This window comes from Leucoraja erinacea, chromosome 21 (genome assembly GCF_028641065.1).
Source record: "Leucoraja erinacea ecotype New England chromosome 21, Leri_hhj_1, whole genome shotgun sequence".
NCBI classification, from domain to species: Eukaryota; Metazoa; Chordata; class Chondrichthyes; order Rajiformes; family Rajidae; genus Leucoraja; species Leucoraja erinaceus.
In genome coordinates, this window is record NC_073397.1 from 23,557,425 (window position 1) to 23,578,277 (window position 20,853).

At 43.2% G+C, this 20,853-nt stretch overlaps 1 protein-coding gene and 1 long non-coding RNA gene across 3 annotated transcripts in view; one reads left to right on the top strand and one right to left on the bottom strand.

The window, feature by feature from the left end:
• LOC129707403 (protein-glutamine gamma-glutamyltransferase 2-like) overlaps positions 1–20,853 on the top strand; it is a 276,786-nt gene that overhangs the window by 228,810 nt on the left and 27,123 nt on the right. Inside the window, exon 2 of the mRNA XM_055652410.1 lies at positions 17,573–17,628. Coding sequence (XP_055508385.1) covers positions 17,573–17,628 — 56 coding nt within the window. The remainder of the gene's footprint in view (positions 1–17,572; positions 17,629–20,853) is intronic.
• LOC129707410 (uncharacterized) lies at positions 193–18,271 on the bottom strand. Of its 2 annotated transcripts, none has more exons than XR_008725176.1 (3): positions 18,133–18,271; positions 17,565–17,651; positions 193–845 (listed from the first exon to the last, which is right to left on the bottom strand). It is a non-coding gene; the product is annotated as an uncharacterized LOC129707410 (long non-coding RNA). The 2 variants fall into 2 exon arrangements; XR_008725177.1 differs by having other exon boundaries at positions 193–848.

Genomic DNA, 20,853 nt, shown 5'->3' on the forward strand with positions numbered 1-20,853 from the left:
TCTCCCCATATCCCTTGACTCTGCATAACTAAATAACAGAGTATTTTAGCCAGTCAGGAAATTAAAAAAAATACGTTTTTGGTGGAAGTAAATGATTGAATAGGAACTTGAGGGGTAATTTTCTCACACAGATAGAGTGGTGGGTGTATGGAACGAGCAGCCAGAGGAGGTAGTTGAGGCAGGTACTATTTTTCAATTTTCAATTCAATTCAATTTAAAAACTTTATTGGCATGATAAAAAAAACATTGTTATATTGCCAAAGTATAAAACATGGCATACATATTTGAAATGCATAAGTATGAATACAAGTATACAGTGCATGGATAGATATGTCCCTGTACATAAACTTGCAATAGGCCGATAGCCTTTCAACATTTAAAAGACATTTAGCTAGGTACACAGATAGGAAAGGTTTAGAAGGATATGGGCCAAAGGTGGGCAGGTGAGACTAGTTTAGACGGGGCATCTTAGTTGACATGGACGAGTTGGACAGAAGGGCCTGTTTCAATGCTGTGTGACTAGTTCAATGTGTTGGTTCAGGACCGGTCTGTGTGTGGGGATGTTTTGGAGAGGTGTGAAAGCCACCATGTGGCGATAGAGGGGATTACATTAATGTTGATACAGCAGGAGACCAGGAGCACAAATACAGGAGAAACAGAGGTGCTGAATCATTTTTGGAAATGTTCAGAAGTTTCTTGTTTATCATCCCTGCCCATTCAAAGCCCACTTTTTGCAGCCTTCTTCATTCCTGGGTGTTTGAGTTACCATATCAGGCAGTGATGCAACCAGTCAATAGACACTCGACCATAGAAGTTCAATAGTATTCAGCGGCATTCCATAGTTTCTGCTGAGAAAAAAACATTGATGATGAAGCATTTTTGTGACAATGATGGACAACCACATGTAACATCTCATATTTATTTCCTCACTAGAGAAAAATAGATAATTTTTAATAATGAACGGGAAAATACATGGAGGAATTTAAAAACAAGATAGGGCATGCAGTAGGTTAGGTTAACTTGCCACTAAGATTGGCCTAATGTAAAGGGACGGACTAAAATTCAGGGTGAGTAGAGGAGGGGAGGGGGGTTGTTGTTAATAGGAATGTGGGAAGAATATGATTAGTGTAGAATTACTTTAAACTGATGCTTGATGGCTGATGAAGTAAGCTCAGTAGACCGAAGAACATGTTTCCCCACTCTTGTCACTCAGAACTCTCTGGATGTTCCTGCAACTTCTCACAAATTAATTGGTAAAATGATTGTCAGAACTTGTCTCTGGTGGATTTTGCCTGAAGGGCTGAGTGGATCATTTCTTGATTATCTCCCATGAAACAGAAAAAGCATTGACTGTACTTCAGCTCAAAGTCAATTCATGTGCTCTCACACAAATTTACAATACAATACAATACAATACAATACAATACAATACAATACAATACAATACGGTTTATTTGTCACATTGCAAGTAAAGTGCAAGTGAAATGAATATGTCAGCAGCGGTACAATGATAAAGAACACACACAAAAGCACAATAAAAATTTAACATAAACATCCACCACACCATCCATCACTGTGGTGGAAGGCACACAATTTGGCCAGTCCTCCTCCATTTTCCCCCGTGGTCGGGACCTCAACCCTCCGCAGCCGTTGCTGCAGGTGTCCAGATGGTAAAAGGACAAGGTACAAGTCCAGGTAAGTCCAGGATCGGCTCTTCCCCACCGGAGACCGCGGCTTTAAGTTGGTGTAGGCAGCAGGCCGGCGGTCGAGATTTAAAGTTTAAAGTTCACGCCGCAGCCAGAAGCACCGCAGACCGTAGGGCCGGCGGTCGAAGCTCCCCTCCAGGGGTGATGGTAAGTCGCTACTGCGCCCGCGGTAGAAGTTGGCCGCGGGCCGGCAGTGATGGCCTCTTCTTCCCCCGGGTCCCCCATGAGGGATCCCGGGCTGTAGACGCCGCGCCAGCTGGAGCTGTGCAGACCGCGTGCGGCTTCAGGCTGCCGGCTGCCGTGGGCCAGTGGAAACGGAGCGCTCCCCTCCAGCGAGCCCCAGCGATGGCTCACCCGCTCCACGCCGAGAGCCCACACTGCGCCCGCTGTTGAAGCCCCGGGCACATCTCCGGGAAAGGCCGCGCCAATCCTTGCTGTTAGGCCATGGGGGAGGCAACCTGGAAAAAGTCGCCTCTCCATGGAGGAGGCGACCGAAACGGTTTCCCCCACGCCACCCCCCACACAAAACACACTAAGAAACATTAAAAACATACTTTAAAACATACTTAAAAAAAAAAAAAAAAAAAAGTTGAAATAACTAACGCGCTACTGACAGGGGCTGCCGCCATTGCAGCGCCCCCACCTCACCTCAATTTGATAATAGCTATAATTTGATAATAGCTCATCAGCATCATGAAGCATCCCACCTGTCCTATTTCGCACCTCCTGTTGTATACATGGTGTTAAAGGTTGAGACGGTGAGATTGGTAACAGTCTGGGAGATGGTGGCTGGTAGTTGGCCATGGAGTCATGGTCAAGTTGTAGGTATGCGGAGGCGTTTGAGATCGGACGCCTGGCTTAACACAGTAGAAGGCAGCTTGCTGGATTACAACAGCACAGGGAGTAGTCTCTGATGAACAAAGCATTCATCTATTTCCATTGCCAAATAAACACAGAAATAAATATTTTTACATTGCAGGGAGTTTCATGTCTAGGTAGAGGATTGGATGACACAAAATGACCTGGTGCCAGACTATGATGTTTGGCAGGTATTGGACCCAACACCACAGAAAAACAGTGAGGAAAATAATAGTGGCTCATAGCATAGGTTATAAATAGAAGTTAGCCATAAGTGAATATCAGAAAATAGTTTGATTGCAAGGATATTTTACCACAAAATAGTCTTCTCTTCAGAATTATTTTCATAATTTTCACTTTAATGCTTTATTGGTCATATTTGTTATTAAACTGGTGGGGGGGGGGGGGGTTTGGAGGTGACAATCAAAGGCTAGATCATGTGACGTAGAAAAACTGGGTTGTCATCTCTCTCCCTTTATGTCAATAAGGTCAGAGTCGTCCATGTCTACATGCCAGAGACATGTTGTGTCTACATGTTGCTGCTAACCCTCGAACAGGGTCACCTGGTCAAGAGTCCAGAGTGTTCTATTGTCATATGTCCCAGAAGAACAACAAAATTATTACTTGCTGCAGCAACAGATGTCTCCCGTTTGCATCCAGCAAGCCGTGGAGCACAGCGGTGGTTTAAAGAGACACAAACTTCATTAAAGAGGGATTCATGAAAGAACTACTTGTAGGCCTCTCTAAATTCTTAAACCCAATTTATTCATGTCACTTTTAATTTTAACGCTGAGATTCATAAGCACATTGGAATACCTCCGAGAGAAAAAAAAAGACATCAACTGGGGAAGAAATGGCTGTCCTGGTCAATGAATGTCACAGAAGAGCTATGAACAAGACATAGCCAATTGGTATTTGGTTTTGTGAAGGAAAGCCTGGAAATTGATGGGTATTCGTGACCTACAACATATTTAAAGCAACTTAGTTTAGTTTAGTTTAGAGATACAGAGTGGAAACAGGCCCTTCAGCACACCAAGTCCACACCAACCCCGTACACTAACATTATCCTACATACTAAGAACAACTTACAATTTTTACGGAAGCCAATTAACCTACAAACCTGTACATCTTTGGCATGTGGGAAGAAACCGGTGCACCCGGAGAATACCCACATGGCCACGGGGAGAACGTGCAAACTCCATTCCAACACCACCCATAGTCAGGATAGAACCTGGGTCTCTGGTGCTGCCAGGCAGCAATTTGTGTGAGAGCACATGAAATGACTTTGAGCTGAAGTACAGTCAATGCTTTTTCTGTTTCATGGGAGATAATCAAGAAATGATCCACTTGGCACGTAAGGCAAAATTCACCAGAGACAAGTTCTGACAATCATTTTATCAATTAATTTGTGAGAATGTTGCAGGAACATCCAGAGAGTTCTGAGTGACAAGAGTGGGGAAAAAGATTCTTTGGGTCTACTGAGCTTACTTCATCAGCCATCAAGCATCAGTTTAAAGTAATTCTACACTAATCATATTCTTCCCACATTTCTATTAACTACAACCCCCCTCCCCTCCTCTCCTCTCCTCACCCTGAATTTTAGTCCGTCCCTATACATTAGGCCAATCTTACGTCAAGTTAACCTAACATAATGCATGCCCTATCTTGTTTTCAAATTCCTCCATGTATTTTCCTGTTCATACTAATATACGCTAGTCCAGCCCTATTATCCTCTGAAATATCTGAACCCCATCAGCGGTAGCATTTGCTTCTTTGTTCAGTTTATGTGCTCTACCATTGACAATGGTGCTTTTATCTATGAAAGCCTAAAGGTAAGAATTCTCTCTCAAACTCCCCACCTCTATACCCCTCTTGTCCTCTTTTGAAACCACTCCTTAAACTATTGTTCTTTGACCAAGCGTCCAGCTATCTGCCCGAGTATCTCCTTTAATGTCTCTGCATCAGTTGTTTGTAGAAAGCATCTGCTGAGATGTGGTTTGGGATGTCAAAAATGAGGTGCTGCTACTGGGATTTCTGAAGATCTTTCTGCTCTTTAGTCTTGCGCCTACACTTTCAAGAACTCTAAAACTATTATGTGGTTGACTTTTAAATAAAACATTAGCTTTTGTGGATCCAGCTTGTATACGATAATGGAGAACAAAATGCCAAAAATCTTTATTTGTTTCACTCCCGAGAAACCAGAATTATGGAAATTAATGGTGGTTTTTGATTGCAACAGAATGAAGAATGTGAAAGGATTGAAGAATATCAAATGTATCCAATACATTTACATATTTGATTTTTTTAAACTATACTATAGGTGATGATTCAAGTTCAGTTTTTTTTATGCTTGGGATTGCAGTTCTATAAAAATTATGCAAGGTGCACAAACTTCCATGGAGACTTTATCTCTATCCTATCAATGATCGTGTATCACCAAAAATTGACTTTCATGTTGGTGAGAGTGGATTTAATCACTTCTAATTTCTCAGCAGGTTTCACCACTGTCAGATTATGTCTGTTTTAGGGCACCAACTAAACACAGGCATTATGTTGTGTGTTAATATAATAATCAGTGTCCAATGTCTCTTTTTTAACCCAATGTTAAACAATGGAAAATCTACACGTCATACTTTTCTTGGGTTCGAACAACTTAATTATCAGCAAAGGCTGATAAAGCGTTGTTCAGTAGACACCAGGAATTGCAGATGCTGGAATCTTGAGCAAAATACACAAAGTGCTGAAGTAACTCAGTGGGTCAGTTAGCATCTCTGGAGAACACAAATAGGAGTCACAGTCTGCTACTGCAGCGATCTGCCTGCTTATGAAACAACACATTTATGTCTAAGTCATTTACACACAAACAGCAGATGTCCCAGCACAAATTGCAGAGGAACTTCACTGGTCACGGACGTCTAGCCTGAATATTGCCCTTCCACCACAACTGCAGGGCTCGAAATTAGCAGTTGCCCGGATGCCAATGGCCACCTAAAGTTCCACCGGGCAACCTAAATGCCGAGTCATTTTGCCCGGCTTGGCACTGCAGGTGCTGGTTTATACCAGATAGACACAAAAAACTGGAGTAACTCAGTGGGTCAGGCAGCATCTCTGGAGAAAAGGAACGTGGCATTTCGTGTCGGCATCGGCGATGGCAGTAGTGCGGGGCAAAGATACTAGGTGCGGGGTGACGGAGGGTCGTAGCGAATGACGGGCACCGCACAGCAGCGGCGACGGCGACGGCAGCGAAAGCTCCTCCACTTCACCCGCGGCTGCTGTCTCTCTCGCTCTCTCTCTCTCTCTCTCTCTCTCTCTCTCTCTCTCTATATATATATATATATATATATATATAGGCCTCATGACAGAACTCCAAATGCCTTATTAACATCCACTAAAAGACAGCATCCACTGTCTTGTCATCATCAATCCCTTTTGTTGTCCCCTCAAAAACATGATCAAATTAGTAGGAGGTAATCTGCCACATACAAAGCCATGTTGATCACCCATAGCCCATCCTCTTCCAGCAATAAACCCATGGTGTCTGTAGATCAAGGGTCTGATGAAACGTCTCGATCCGAAAAGTCACTTAATCCATTTCTCCTGTGTTGCTGACTGACCTACTGAGTTACTTCAGCAATTTATGCCTATATTTGGTGTAAACCAGCATCTATAATTCCCATTTACACCTTTGCCTCAAGTCATCTATATCAACCAAGATGCCCCATCTAAGCTAGTCCCATTTGCCTGCCTATGGCCTATCTATCTATCTATTAATATATAAAACTCAAATCCGTCCGCCTGCAGTACGGATCCCTTCCTGCCTTTTGATTCGTTGACGGCTGCTCCTTCCTATCAGCTTCCAACACACTTCGAAACAAAGTTGCAAGACAGAAACACTGAACTTTTCACTGCTGCAGCAGGCAGGGGAGGTGCAATTGAGGGAGGCAGGGGAGTGCTGGAAACTTACATTTGGCAACGGCTTCAGTTCCATTGGAGGAGACGGGTGCATGGTGGAATATTGGGTTGGGGGAATCACACCATTGGGGGAGCAGACCCAACGGGTCTGCACTTGGTCTAGTATATATATAAAACTCAAATCAGTCCGCCTGCAGTACGGATCCCTTCCTGCCTTTCGATTCGTTGACGGCTGCTCCTTCCTCAGCTTCCAACACACTTCGAAACAATGTTGCAAGACAGGAACACTGAACTTTTCACTGCTGCAGCAGGCAGGGATTTTTTTTAAAGAGGCAGGGCAGTGCTGGAATCTTACTTTTGAGAACGGCTTCAGTTCCATTGGAGGAGACGGGTGCATGGTGGAATATTGGGTTGGGGGATCACACCATTGGGGGAGCAGACCCAACGGGTCTGCACTTGGTCTAGTATCTCTCTAAACCTTTCTTATCCACATTATAAACCTCAATAATCTTTAATCTTTGCAATGCTGGAGACCAAGGAGTGATAATAGATCACCCCCTAGGCCTCCAGCATTCCAAAGAATAAAGTACCAGCTTACCCAATTGTTGCCTATTGCTCGGGCCATCAAACCCTGGCAACATTCTCGTTAATCTTCTCTGTAGCAGGACTCTGAACTGAACAGAACTTCAATTGTGACCTCACCAACATCTTGTACAACTGCAACATAACCTCCCTACGTCTAAACTTGGTGCCTCAACTGATAAAGGCCTATGTACAAAGAACCTTCTTGACCACCGTATCTACCTGTGATGCCACTGTCAGAGAACTATGTGTCTGTACTCCTTGATCCCTCTGCTCTATAGTGCTACCAGGGCCCTAACATTCACTGTGAAAGTCCTGCCCTGGTTTGATTTCACACAACACAGCACCCCATGTCTATATGCATTAAACTCCATTAGCCATTCCTCAATTCAATTGTTCAGTTGATCAAGATCCTACTGTAATTTGTGGTAACCGTCATTGTCCACAATATCACCAACTTTAGTCATCTGCAAACTTACAAATCATGCCTTTTATATTCTCCTCTAAATCGTCATTATAAACCAATTTCATGACCTTCTTCGTCCTTTCTAATAACCCACACGAGTTCTTTCCCACTTGCTTTATATTTCACAATGGCCCTGTCTGATTTCATCTTTTAAACCTTACATATACTTTTGCTTTTTAACCAAAAATACGACCTCTAGTCATCCAAAGTTCCATGACCTGGCATTCCCATCCCTCCTCCTTACTGCAACTTGAACTCTGATGAATTGGAATTTAAACGACTCCCACATCACAGGTGCTGATTGACCCAAGAACAACTACTCCCAATTTATTCTTCCCAGTTCCTGCCTAATAACATTGTAATCTACCTCACTCTAATTTAGTATCTTCTCCATAGGTCCATACTTACAATCTAAACAAATTCTAAACAACCTTAAAACCTACGTTGTTATGGTCAAAATGCCCTTCCACTGAAACATCAGTAATCTGGCCAGACTTGTCTCCGAACACAAGGTCCAGTGTGATCCTTCTTAAGTTGAATATCCAGATATTAGTTCAGAAGCCCTCTTAGATACACCTCACAAATTCTGCCCCATCTAACCTTCGTGATCTAAGTAAGTCCCAGTCAATATTGTGGATGGTAAAGTAACCTACTTATTGCTTTTGGATCATTCAGTAATTTGTCAACGTATCTGATCCTCTATCTCCCTCTGGCTATTTGGGAGGCCAATAGTACAATTCCATTAGAGTGAATGCACCTTTATTTTTTCTGAGCTCCACCCACATTGTCTAAGTGGACGAATAAAAATACAAAATACATGAAACATGAAATGAAAGTGACGAGTGGAAAGGCTTGGGGGATGTGCATCGATTGGAGGGAGGGGGAGTCAGTCTCAGTCTCAGTCTACCCCATGACAGAAGGGGGAGGAGTTGTAAAGTTTGATAGCCGTAGGGACGAAGGATCTCCTGTTGCGTTCTGTCCTGCATCTTGGCGAAGCCAGTCCGTTGCTGAAGGTACTCCTCAGGTCGACCAGTGTGTCATGGCGGGGGTATTTTCCAGGATGCTCCAAAGTTTGCGGAGCATCCTCTCCTCCACAACCCGACCTCCAGCCAGGGACTGTTAATATAGCTCAGAACCACGGTGGTTCAAAATGTATGAAATAAAATTGGAAATTGCTGGAAATGTTCAGCATGTGAGGAAGCAACATGAAGATAGAAGTCATTAATGGAGAGGAATAAGGAACAAAAAAATTATTAAGTTCTGGAGTAACTCAGTGGGTCAGGCAGCATCGCTGGTAGACATGTGTAGGTGACGTTCTGGGAAAGGGCTCTTCTGATTAATTGTAATGGGGAGGGGGTGGGAAGAAAGCTGGAAAAGCTGTGGGGGCAGAACAAAGGCTGGCAATTGCACTATAATAAATTGCCACAGTTTTCGCCCTCCTCCTACGTTCAGCTTGAAGAAGAGTCCCAATCCAAAACAATACCTATCCATGTCCTCCATAGATGCTGTCTGAACTACTGAGTTACTCCAGCACTTCATAATTTTTTTCTGTAAACCAAAATCAATTCATATTTGTAAATTAATATTTCAGAGGATTGCCCCCAACAGCAGCTTCCATTCTCATGGCACAAGAAATGCAACTCTTCTCCCCTCTCCCATCAGGAAAAAATGTACAGGTGTGAAAATGCACACCTCTAGGGACAGTTTAATCCCAGCTGTTGGAGCTGTTGGGGGTTGATGCTGGCACATGTAGCTGGGTCCTGAACTTCCTGTCGCAGCGGCAGCAGACAGTCAGGGTGGGCAGTAGGACATCAAAAACCATAGCCGTGAGCACTGGCTCACCCCAAGGCTGTGTCCTAAGCCCCCTTCTGTTTAGTCTGCTGACACACGACTGTACTGCCAGACTCAATAACAACTTCATCAGCAAGTTCGCTGATGACACAACAGTAGTGGGTCTCATCAGTGACAACGATGAATCGGCGTACAGGATGGAGGTGGAGCTGCTCACAGGTTGGTGCAAATCCCACAACCTCATTCTTAACGTGGGAAAAACTAAGGAGATGGTGGTTGACTTCAGAAGGGCGGGGAAACATCACCATGCACCTCTGCACATCGACGGAGCTGATGTGGAAAGGGTCAGCAGCATGAAGTTCTTAGGACTACATCTGTCTGATGACCTGACGTCCACGGCCAACACCACAGCTCTGGTCAAGAGAGCCCAGCAGCGACTTCACCCCCTCCGAAGACTACGGAAAGCAGGCCTCCCCACCACACATCTACGGACTTTTTACAGGGGGACTGTCGAGAGCACACTGACATACGGCATCACTTCCTGGTTCGGGAGCTGCAAGGCGTACGAACGGCACCAACTGGACAGGATAGTGAAGACCGCAAGCAGGATTATTGGTGCTCCACTCCCCTTCCTGCTGGACATATACAAGAAGAGATGCATCAACAGAGCCATCTCCATCATCAAAGACCCTTACCACCCATCGCATGACTTTTTCACCATCCTCCCATCTGGGAAGAGGTACAGGAGCATCAGCTGCAAAACCAGCAGGATGCTCCTCAGCTTCTTCCCACAGGCTATAAGACTGTTAAATGAACTTTCCCCCCTGCCAAGTATCGCGCACAAACCCCCCACACTGCAGCAGAGCCACTGTTGTGCCGCTGCCGGTCGGAACGGCTGTTGAATGTTATTGAATGTTATTAGAGGGTTAAATTGTTCATGACATGTATTTTAATTTTAATTGCTATTTATTTTGTAACGAAAACTGAATGGACACTGGTTGAGAAACGTTTTTTTGTTTCCTCTGAGTATGCGAATACTCAGGAAATGACAATAAAGATTTACAATTACAATTATCAGGCAACTAAGCCATCCTACTGCAACTAGAGAGCAGTCCTGAACTTCTATCTACCTCATTGGTGACCCTCGGACTAAACGCTAATCCCTTATCATGTATCTGTACACTGTGAATGGCTCAATTGTAATCATGGATTGTCTTGCTGCTGACTGGTTTGCACCCAACAAATGTTTTTCATTGTACCTCGGTACAAGTGACAATAAACTAAACTAAATAAAACTAATCTCAGCTTCTACCCTTCTTCCAGATGCAACAAGTTCAGTTTTCTATTTCAGATTTCCAGAAGTGGCAGATTTTCTTTTGTTTTTGAAATTCAGTAAGTGTGCGAATGTCTGAAGAAGAATCCTGACCTGGGACGGCGCCTATCCATTCCCTCCTCAAATGCTGCTAGACTTGCTGAATTCCTCTGGCAGGTCTGGCAGCAAATCTGATAAAGGATAATCGAGATTTTGTTGAACCAGTTGAATATTTTCTGCACCTTTTTAAATTTCATTTTTGATCAGAATCACCTCATTGTGTTAAATAATTTATTTAATCTCTTTTCAGACTCAATTGCATATTATCTGAAACATTTTTCATTTGGTTACTGAGCTTTATCTCAGAGGAAATAGTCTTAAATTTTGTCATAACTTTCAAAATCTCCAGAAAATGTTTTCTACTCTCAATGGCAGACTGCCAACATGACAACAAATAAAAATGAGACAGCAAACAAAACATAAGAATATTTATTATACTTCTGATATGAAAAAGCTATTATTTAAGGGGCTGTCCCACTAGGCGATTTTTTAGGCGACTGCCGGCAACTACGACAATGGAATTCACCAAAATCAGTACCGGCGACAACCTACGTTACCTGGCGACAACCTACGACAGCACCTACGTCAGGAGAAGACAAGCTACGACAAGCCCACAGTCGCCGACTGTCACCGAAAAGATTTGAACATTTCAAAATCCAGCGGCAAACAGAAAAACGCTACGACTCTTTGGGCGCCGGCAGTCGCCTGAAAAATCGCCAGTGGGATAGGTCCTTAAGCACTTTGAGAAGATTACATTGAAAATGAGTAATCTTTTCTTCACACCACTCTCCCACCTCTGTTGGCTGACGTCTGCCTGCCAAATGTGCTAACATGACGGAATATGGCGGATGCTGCACCTTTCTGCTGAATTATTTCCTCAGATGCCAGCAGCAATATAGGTGTGTAGGTGTTGATTACAAAGATCTGTAACTTCCTGATATTAAATTAACAATTAATGTGTTTCTTTCAAAGGCCTCGCAATTTAGCATGTACACACTGGTGCAACACTTTCCATTAACCTTTAAATGATGAAATATAAATGCCATTTGGATGTGTGCCTTGATTTTGCAATCCACTCAATTAAATCTTGATGCTTCAGAATCTGATTTCAGGCAGGGCTTATATTGCTGAACTTGTAACCATCACCATTTCTAATTATGCCCACTTTGCAGGCAGGGAATATGATTCATCACAACTGTATATGTATGGAAACTCTCTTTCCATGCTGGCTAACCTGGTCATTTAAAAGGTTTTGTTTTCTTACCGGAGCCCCTGTATTGAAAAAATATAATGGACTCAACAGATGAAATGCCTTTGTGCAAAGATTCATGGGATAGAATTAACGGGTGTGAAGCTAAGCAAGACTAAGTACAGAAACTATTAGGTGGGAGTTAGTTACAGATTCACAAACATTTGTGCTAATTTGGGGGTAGGGTTTAGATCAGGAAAATATAGGTGAATGGGTGATATCATGATATTTTGTGATTTCATCTACGTTGACTGGCAAAACAAATTTGTGATTATAGTGCAAAGGATGATTCCACGAGGTGTTTTTGTGATGGGATTCTAGATCAGTGGATTGAGAATGCAAAAAGAAAACATACTATCATTGATACACATTGCATGATAAATAGTGTTCATTGTTAGTCAGATGATTAATGGGCACTTCGAGTACAAAGAGTACTTTACTCTTGAAAGTCCTGGGATGGCAGGACTTTCATATGAAGAAAGACTGGATAGACTCGGCTCGGACTCGCTAGAATTTAGAAGATTGAGGGGGGATCTTATAGAAACTTACAAAATTCTTACGGGGTTGGACAGGCTAGATGCAGGAAGATTGTTCCCAATGTTGGGGAAGTCCAGAACAACAGTTTAAGGATAAAGGGGAAATCTTTTAGGACCGAGATGAAAAAAATATTTTTCACACAGAGAGTGGTGAATCTCTGGAATTCTCTGCCACAGAAGGTAGTTGAGGCCAGTTCATTGGCTATATTTAAGAGGGAGTTAGGTGTGGCCCTTGTGGCTAAAGGGATCAGGGGGTATGGAGAGAAGGCAGGTAAAGGATACTGAGTTGGATGATCAGCCATGATCATATTGGCCTACTCCTGCACCTATTTTGTATGTTTCTATGTTTAGTGTTTTATATGGAAGTTAAAAGTAGCAGTGTTTTGTTGCGTGCTCAATGTGGTCTCTAATGTGATGAATGGTAGGTCAGGAATGCTCTCTAGTTTAGACTTTAGACTTTAAACTATCAAGGTGCAGTGTGGAATGTGACCCTTCAATCAGGCCAGGGTTTTCAATAGTCTAGGAACTGACAGCGTGAAAGCCTTGTGAGGATTCTTCTTCAACATTCCTTTGTAGAGATTGTGGAGGTTTGTTTCCCTCCCACAAAGCGTCAGAGGGTGGACTGAATGGTTGGCGTGGAAGTGGGTGCCTTTGGGACGAGGACGATCAAGGAAGGGTTAGCATACAAAAATTGGAAGGATAGGTTGGGCAAATTAATAAAGAAAGATTGTTGGGATATGATTGGTGATAGTGGTCCGTGATCAAAGGCGGGACAAATGGCAGATATAAATGGCAACTACACAGATAGCAGTAAAATCAGGTAGATATTTGTTGGAGGTGGAGGAGTCTGAAGACATATTGGCAGCAATCGCCTGGTGAATGCGATCAGTAAAATTGGAAATTCCAAGATATCGAACCGACCTGGGGTAAAATGGACATCCCATTCTCTGGCAGCAGCACAGGAAGCATGACAGCCTCTAACCAACACCACGGGACTGCCACAGTATTAAATTTAGATCTTTATCAGTACCCTCATGGTTTGCAGCTGTGTGATGGAACTATGTCTATGCTTTATTAAATGAAAATGATGCTTGATTTGAAATTGCTATGCATGTCCCATAACGTTCACATCACAAGGGTCACATATAATGAAGCACCGGCTCAAATTTGTTCCTGGTATCCTTTAGTCCAACATGGAATTGGCCTTTCCAGCTCAAAGGTCTGTGCATCCTAGAAGATTTTGAATAGGCACATGGGTATGCAGAGAATGTAATTTTAGAATGGCCATTTAGTAACGTTGTTACAAATTCCTACCATCGGTGGCGCTCTTGATCTGCTCACTGCTGTGTGAGCAACTTGAGAGGCTGGGGGGGGGGGGGAGTAAAATGCAGGTTTTTATTGGTTGTCAGGGATGGATTTCCTCGTAAAACAAGCTTATGAGGAAATTTTGTTCTGTGATCCTGTTCACGGTTTTTTTAAACGTTGTTTAACTATTGAATCGCTGGATGAAAATCATCAAATTAAAACGCCTTAAATCACGGATCACAAGTTCAGGACAATGCAAAAGGTATGTACTGTTAGCAGTTTATTTGATATCTTTTCTGGTTTTGGGGTAATTTCAATTTAATCTGATGATGCGAAATATGTTATTTAGGCCCCGATATCGGCCGTGTCCTATCTGACTGTGTGCAAAATCATGGCGGCGGCTACAATCCAATCTCTGTATCTTAATCCAGATACATCCACTCTCAGGATAATCAAAATCATTATTTTTTTGCACAATCACGTCATAAGAACATCTTAATTATCTATATTTTGTGTAATTGTCTATCCATGATTAATATGTTCATACTAAATATCTGACTAAAAACTATGTACTGTAGAAGTTTTTAGTCAGATATTTAGTATGAAAATATTGGTCATGGGTAGACAATTATCTCTCTCTTCCTGTCTCCTCTCCCTGTCTCTGCCCTCTTTCTCTACCCTCTCTCTCTGCCCTCTCTCTCTCTCTCTCAGCCCTCTCTCTCTCTCTCTCTCTCTTTGCCCTCTCTCTCTGCCCTCTCTCTCTGCCCTCTCTGTCCTCTCTGTCTCTCTCACTCTCTCTGCCCTCTCTCTCTCTCTCTTTGCCCTCTCTCCCTGCTCTCTCTCTTTGCCTGTCTCTCTCTGCCTCTCTGTCTCCACCTCCCTCTCTCTGCCCTCCCCCTCTCTCCCCTCTCTGCCCTCTCTCTCCCCCTCTTCCCTCTCTGTCTGCCCTCTCTCTCTCTCTACCCCTCTTTCTCTCTGCCTCTCTGCAGCTGTCTCGCTGCTCTCTCTCTCTCTCTGTCTCTCTCCCTCTGCCTCTCTCTCTCTCTGCCTCTCTCCCTCTCTCTGCCTCTCTCTCTCTGCCTCTCTCCCTCTCTCTGCCTCTCTCTCTCTGTCTCTCCATTACTCTCTCTCTCTCTGTCTCTCTCTACCTCACTCTCTGCCTCTATCTCTGCCGCCTTCTCTCTCTGCCCCTCTGCCTCTCTCTCTGCCACTCTCGGCCTCTCTCTCTGCCACTGCCTCTCTCTGCCTCTCTCTCTAATAATAATAATAATACATTTTATTTTTGGGCGCCTTTCAGACATCTCAAGGACACCTTACAAAGATTCACAGGAATAAAAAAACATATAATCAGAATAAAATAAACAATAAAGACATCACAGAAACACAAATTAAAAGCATAATTCAGTCCAAAAACAAAACATCAAAAACACTATGTGAAGAGAGAGCAGCGGCAGCTAAAGCACGCCAGCGTCCACTCTCTCTTCACGGCAGCCATCTTGGACAAAGACTAACAGGATTACGTAGAGACAAAAAATCATCCCCCCACAATGGATACCACTGTGGGGGAAGGCACAATGCTTTCCTCCCTCTCTCTGACCTCTCTCTCCCTCTGCCACCCCTCTCTCTGTGCCCTCTCTCTCTCTCTGCCCTCTCTGCCGCTCTCGCTCTCTCTCCAATCTCTCTAATTTCTCTCTCTCTTTCATTAAATTTATAAAACTGGCATTTCTTTATTTTTTCCTATGGCCCGCAAAAATGTACCAAATATATAATGTGGCCCTCATGCTGAAAAGTTTGGAGGCCTCTGATTTAGGTAACTACAGGCGACTAGGCTGTCACCACATGCTCGCTGGGGTGTCGCCTATATGGTTGTGAGTATCCTCAGTATCTCAAAGAGTCGTAGCGTCTCTCTGGTCACCGCTGGATTTTCAACATGTTGAAAATTTTTGCAGACAGTCGGCGACAGTGAGCTTGATGCCAATGAATGTAGCTTGACTTCTCCTGACACAGGTGCCGTTGTAGGTTGTCGCCAGGTTAACGCAGGATGTCACCAGGTGATGTAGGTTGTCGCCGGTGCTGACTGCAGTTATGTTTTGTTGTTAAAGTGATGATTATGGATTTATTATAGACAATTTAAAATTTTATTTCGTCAGGTGGTCCAGTCACCAGTTTATTGGTGACCTGCTGCGACTGACAGTCGCCGGCAGTTGCCTAAAAAATAGCCCAAGTGGGACAGGCCCATGAAGCAAGCCCCTGTCCCACTTAGGAGACCTAAACGGCAACCTCTGGTGGCCATGCCCGCCACACAAAAAAAAATCAAGGTTGAGGTGACCTGCAACCTCCTAGCACCTCCCACGCACATGTTGAAAACCTTCCTCAACTATGAAGAAAACTGGCTTTGACTAGACCTTCGACTAAAACCGAGGCCGGTTTTAAACATGATGAAAAAATAGCAGCAACCTAGATGAAGCCTCGACCAGGCGGAAACCACTTTCAACCATAAGGGAGAGTGACCAAAACCTCCGGTGACCTCATGGAAACATTGGATGGTGGGCAAGGTCACCAGAGGCTGCTGATTAGGTCTCCTAAGTGGAACAGGGGCTTAAGGTTGCAGGTTGGAGCCCAGGTAAAGGTACATGAACATGCCTGGAACATGAACATTCACTCTTGCAATGAAAAGAGAAATTATCCTGTAGTACAATTGTAAAGAATTAAAAAGCAGATATTGTAATCTGGGAACTAATTTGAGAGTAAGAGGCCTGTTCCACTTTTAGGCGACTGCTCGCAACTGTCAAAGTCATAGTCGCAATCCAGCGACTGGACCCCCCTACGACAATGTCTCCAACAATATCTATGACAAGCTAGAACAACCTATCACTTAGTTGACGTCAAGCTACGGCAAGCTACTGACAACTGGATACCCATTAGGACGTCCACCTACGACAACCTACGACAACCTACGACAACCTACGACTACACAGGTGACAACCTACGAGAACACGGTCAACTTGCATCCACCCGCGTCAAGCTACGACAAGCTATGACCCTGTCGGTGACAATGGAAGACAACTTTCGCCGGTTGATGTAGGTTGACGTAGGTAGTCGCATGGAATTCACTGAAGTCAGCAACAGCCTACGTCACCTGGCAACAACCTAAGACAGCATCTATGTCAGGAGACGTAAAGCTACACTCATTGGCATCAACCCACTGTCGCCGACTGTCACCACCATTTTTGAATGTGTTGAAAATCCAGCGGCGACCAGAAAGACGCTATATTCTTTGGGCGACTGAGGAGACTACTCACGACCATACAGGCAATGCCCCGGCGAACATGTGGCGACAGCCTAGTCACTGTAGTCACCTAAAAAATAGCCTAAATGTGACAGGCCATTAAGGCCGGAACTTTATGTATCTGAGGTTAAGGAAGAACAAACTCTCTTCCTTTTCAATTAACAGAGAGCTTGACATCTCAGCAGAATTCACTACCAGATCAGTGGGAGATGGTGCAAGCAGATGCAAATTCAAGCTGCTGCAGAGGAGTATCTTTGGGCAAGGCATTGCAAGACAAGCTCATGCATGCCGTTCTGGGGATGGAGTGGGAAATATGCTGGCACAGCTTTCTCAGCGTCAATGATTCCGCTGTTGTCGAAGGTATCATGCTTCTATTAGACGGAACAGGTTGGACAACATCACATTTTGGCCAAGTTTGTTAATAGGCGGGGGAAACTTCAAAAAACTTTGCAACCAATCGCAATGTCGATCACAGTATAAAACTTGATAGAAGTTTACCTGAAGACAGTGTATCGAAGCAGCAGAAAGGACGATCACCTCATTGATAGAACCGCGGCAGCAGGTAAGTTGGAACAAATCATTTTGCTTCACAGATGAGGGGATGTAGGGGAGGACGGTGGGGCAGAAGAGGAAAGTGAGTAAACATTGAGTAAACTTACAGCTTTGCAGATACATTAGAAAGATTACCATGTTGAAGCAATATATTTTAAAGAATATATTTGCAAATGGGTTTGCATTTAAAACCGTTCAGAAAAGCAGTCACTTCAAATTTTTCTTTTGAGTTGTTATATTGCAAGGTATACAGTATCTAAGGACACTTTGTTGTAGACCCAGCTTCCTAATGTAGAAAGAATATATCAAGCTTAATTTTACTAAAAACTTGTTTGATAAAAGCCATTCATGATCTCACCCACCAGCATTTTTTCTCATAATATTTAAATTTTTACTTTCTTCATAAATTCTTTTTCTATCACTGCTTTGTAAGGTGCCTCTAGCAAACAGACATTCTTAACATTCTTCTGCATTAAATGCTTCTCCCTGAATCCTTTAGATAGTAAATACATACCTTTTCAAAGTTACATCAGATTGGCTCCTCGAGAATCAGAATACCTCAACCTAATTTCCATTAAACTGTGTTGTTTTGAATGAAATCTTCAGCTGTCTCCAGCACATCTCCATATTCATAATTATCTGAGCAAGTCCCTTCTAGTTCATAAATGAACCACTAAGACAAGGCAGAATCAAGTTGTCTTTCCTCTTCTATCCTCTATTGTTTGTCGATTGGAGGGAATAGACAATGGGAGAAGAAGCATTCCACAGACTGGCATTTACTCAACAACCCTCCTTCATCTCGTAGGACCTGTGAAGGGGCATATTGATTGTAAAAAAATAAAGGATAGGTCAGTGCAACGTCTGGTTATTTCTAATTCTGTTTATTATAATCGAAACAGACTATCTGTAGCACAGTTTCCAGCACTCTGGTATAAGCTCGTTCATTATCAAAGTTAAGTTGACCAATACCTGCCTGTGGTAACAAGGAACTGTCTAAGAAAGAAAGACACAAAATGCTAGAGTAACACAGCGGGTCGGGCAGCATCTCAGGAGACCATGGATGGGAAACATTTCGAGTCTTTCTTCAGACTGGTTGGAGTGGGTGGGGGGAAGGGAGGGGGAGGGGAGGGGGGGAAGGGGGGGGGGGGGGGAGGGGGAGTACGCTCCAAGAGAGATGGAGACGGAACAAATTGTGGCAAGTGATAAGTGGGTACAGATGAGGGGGGATTTGATTGGCAAATCATTGGACAAAGGCCAGTGAAAGAAAAGCATAAAAAAAAGAAAAAATGAAAAGGTAGTGAGATAAGGGGAAAAGGACAGAAGAGGCATGAAATGTGAAGTGGATAGAGGAAGGGGAGAGGGAGAAATTGTTATGCATTCAGGTTCCAGGTGAGGCATGGGAAAGAGAAGGGGGGGGGGGGAGAGAAATGCTTGAGTCCTAGTCTGGGCAGGTTATTAAAGCCAGGAGCTAATCACGATCAGTATTAGAGATATTTAATATATCAAAGCATATCATATAAAGCTATGTGGTAAACCCTTTCAAGATCATTAATGAAACATCAATACCAGGCACAGTCAAGGGGAATTTCTTCCCTCCTACATTGAATTTGTCCAGTGTATGGAATAGACAATGGTGAAAAGAAGCAGCCCATAGACTGACAATTATTCTGAATTCCTCTTCCATTTTGAAGGAATTATGATGGGTCACATCAATTAAGAAACGTTAAAGGATATCAGTGACACAATCGGTTATTTCTAAATCTGCTGTTTTTTGCTTGGAACAGACTACTATTAGAGCAGTTGCTAACACTCCCATATAAGCTTGTTCGTTATCAAAGTCAGTACCTAGTTTCCTAGTTTAGGCAGCGAGTTATCGAAACTATGATCTCAGGAGCAGGAGCAATGTTATGGTACAAATAACGTGAAAGAAGGAAGAGGGAACAGTACTCAAACTATTCACAATCTGTATTGGAGATACAGTAGTGGATACCAAGTAGATACCTTAGTAGATCCAAGCTGATTGTATAAAGCAAAGTGGGAGACTTACTGCTGAGGAGGACATACAAAACTTGTAAAGAGATTGGACAGTCCAAGTGATTGGCTAGAAGGTGGCAGGTGGATTTCAATGTGAGCCTAATTGAGGTTATTTACTTTAGTAGGAAAAACAGACTAATATTTTAATTATAAAGGTGACAAACCAGTAAATGCTGGGGTAATGACAAACTCTAGCTTGCTGGTCATGAGAGACTGAGAGTGAATCTACATGTGCAATCAGAAATTAAGAAGGTAAATGATATGCTGCTCATTTATTGTCAAAGAGTTAAAGTAGAAAATGAAATCTTACGGAAGAGGTAAGGGTGTTTGAGACCTCATTTGGAGAGCTGTGTCCTGTTGGGTGTTCAAGTTTGAAGGAGAATACACCAGACTTGAACTCAGTTCAGTATCATTTCAACTTATTGTTCTGAGGGGGAAACTGAGTGAACAAGAACAAGAAGCGATCTCACAACGACACCTAAAATTAAAATAAAATGTAATAGGTTGTTTTCTCTTGCTGGCTATGAATCAGGATAAATGATCAGACATGAGGGGATGTTTTTAATGTAGAGGGTTGTAAACCTTTCACCTTCCAGCCAAGAGGGATGTGGATTGTCAGTTGCTAAGTATGTTCCAGAGCAAAGGTAGACAAATAGCTGGAGAATCTCAGTGGGTGAGGCATCTATGGAGTGAAGGAATGGGTGATGTTTCGGGTCTTGACCTTCTTCAGGCTGAAGAAATGTATCGACCCGAAACGTCACCCATCCCTTCGCTCCATAGATGCTGCCTCCCCCGCTGAATTTCTCAGGCTTTTTGTCTACCTTCGATTTTTCCAGCATCTGCAGTTCTTTCTTAAAAATGTTCCAGAACAAGATCAGTGGTTATTTGAGTGTAGCATTGTGAGGGAGTCAGATCTTAAAGCGGGCGAGGCACAGTATCAACCATGATACTAAAGGAAGAACAGACACAAAGGCTGTTATCTGCTTCTGCTTCTGTTTCTTATGTTCAAAATACAGAAATGCATAGGATGTTATCGAATTGCAGCATTCTGTTATTAGTTTGATAACAAAAACATTTGATCAATTTTCTGGTGTGTGTGATGGAAATAGTATTATCCTTGTTCTACTTTTGGAAAACTCTGATTCTTGTGTGGAATTATTTTGTTTAAAGTATGTAGACTGATTCATTCTCTGAAGTTAAC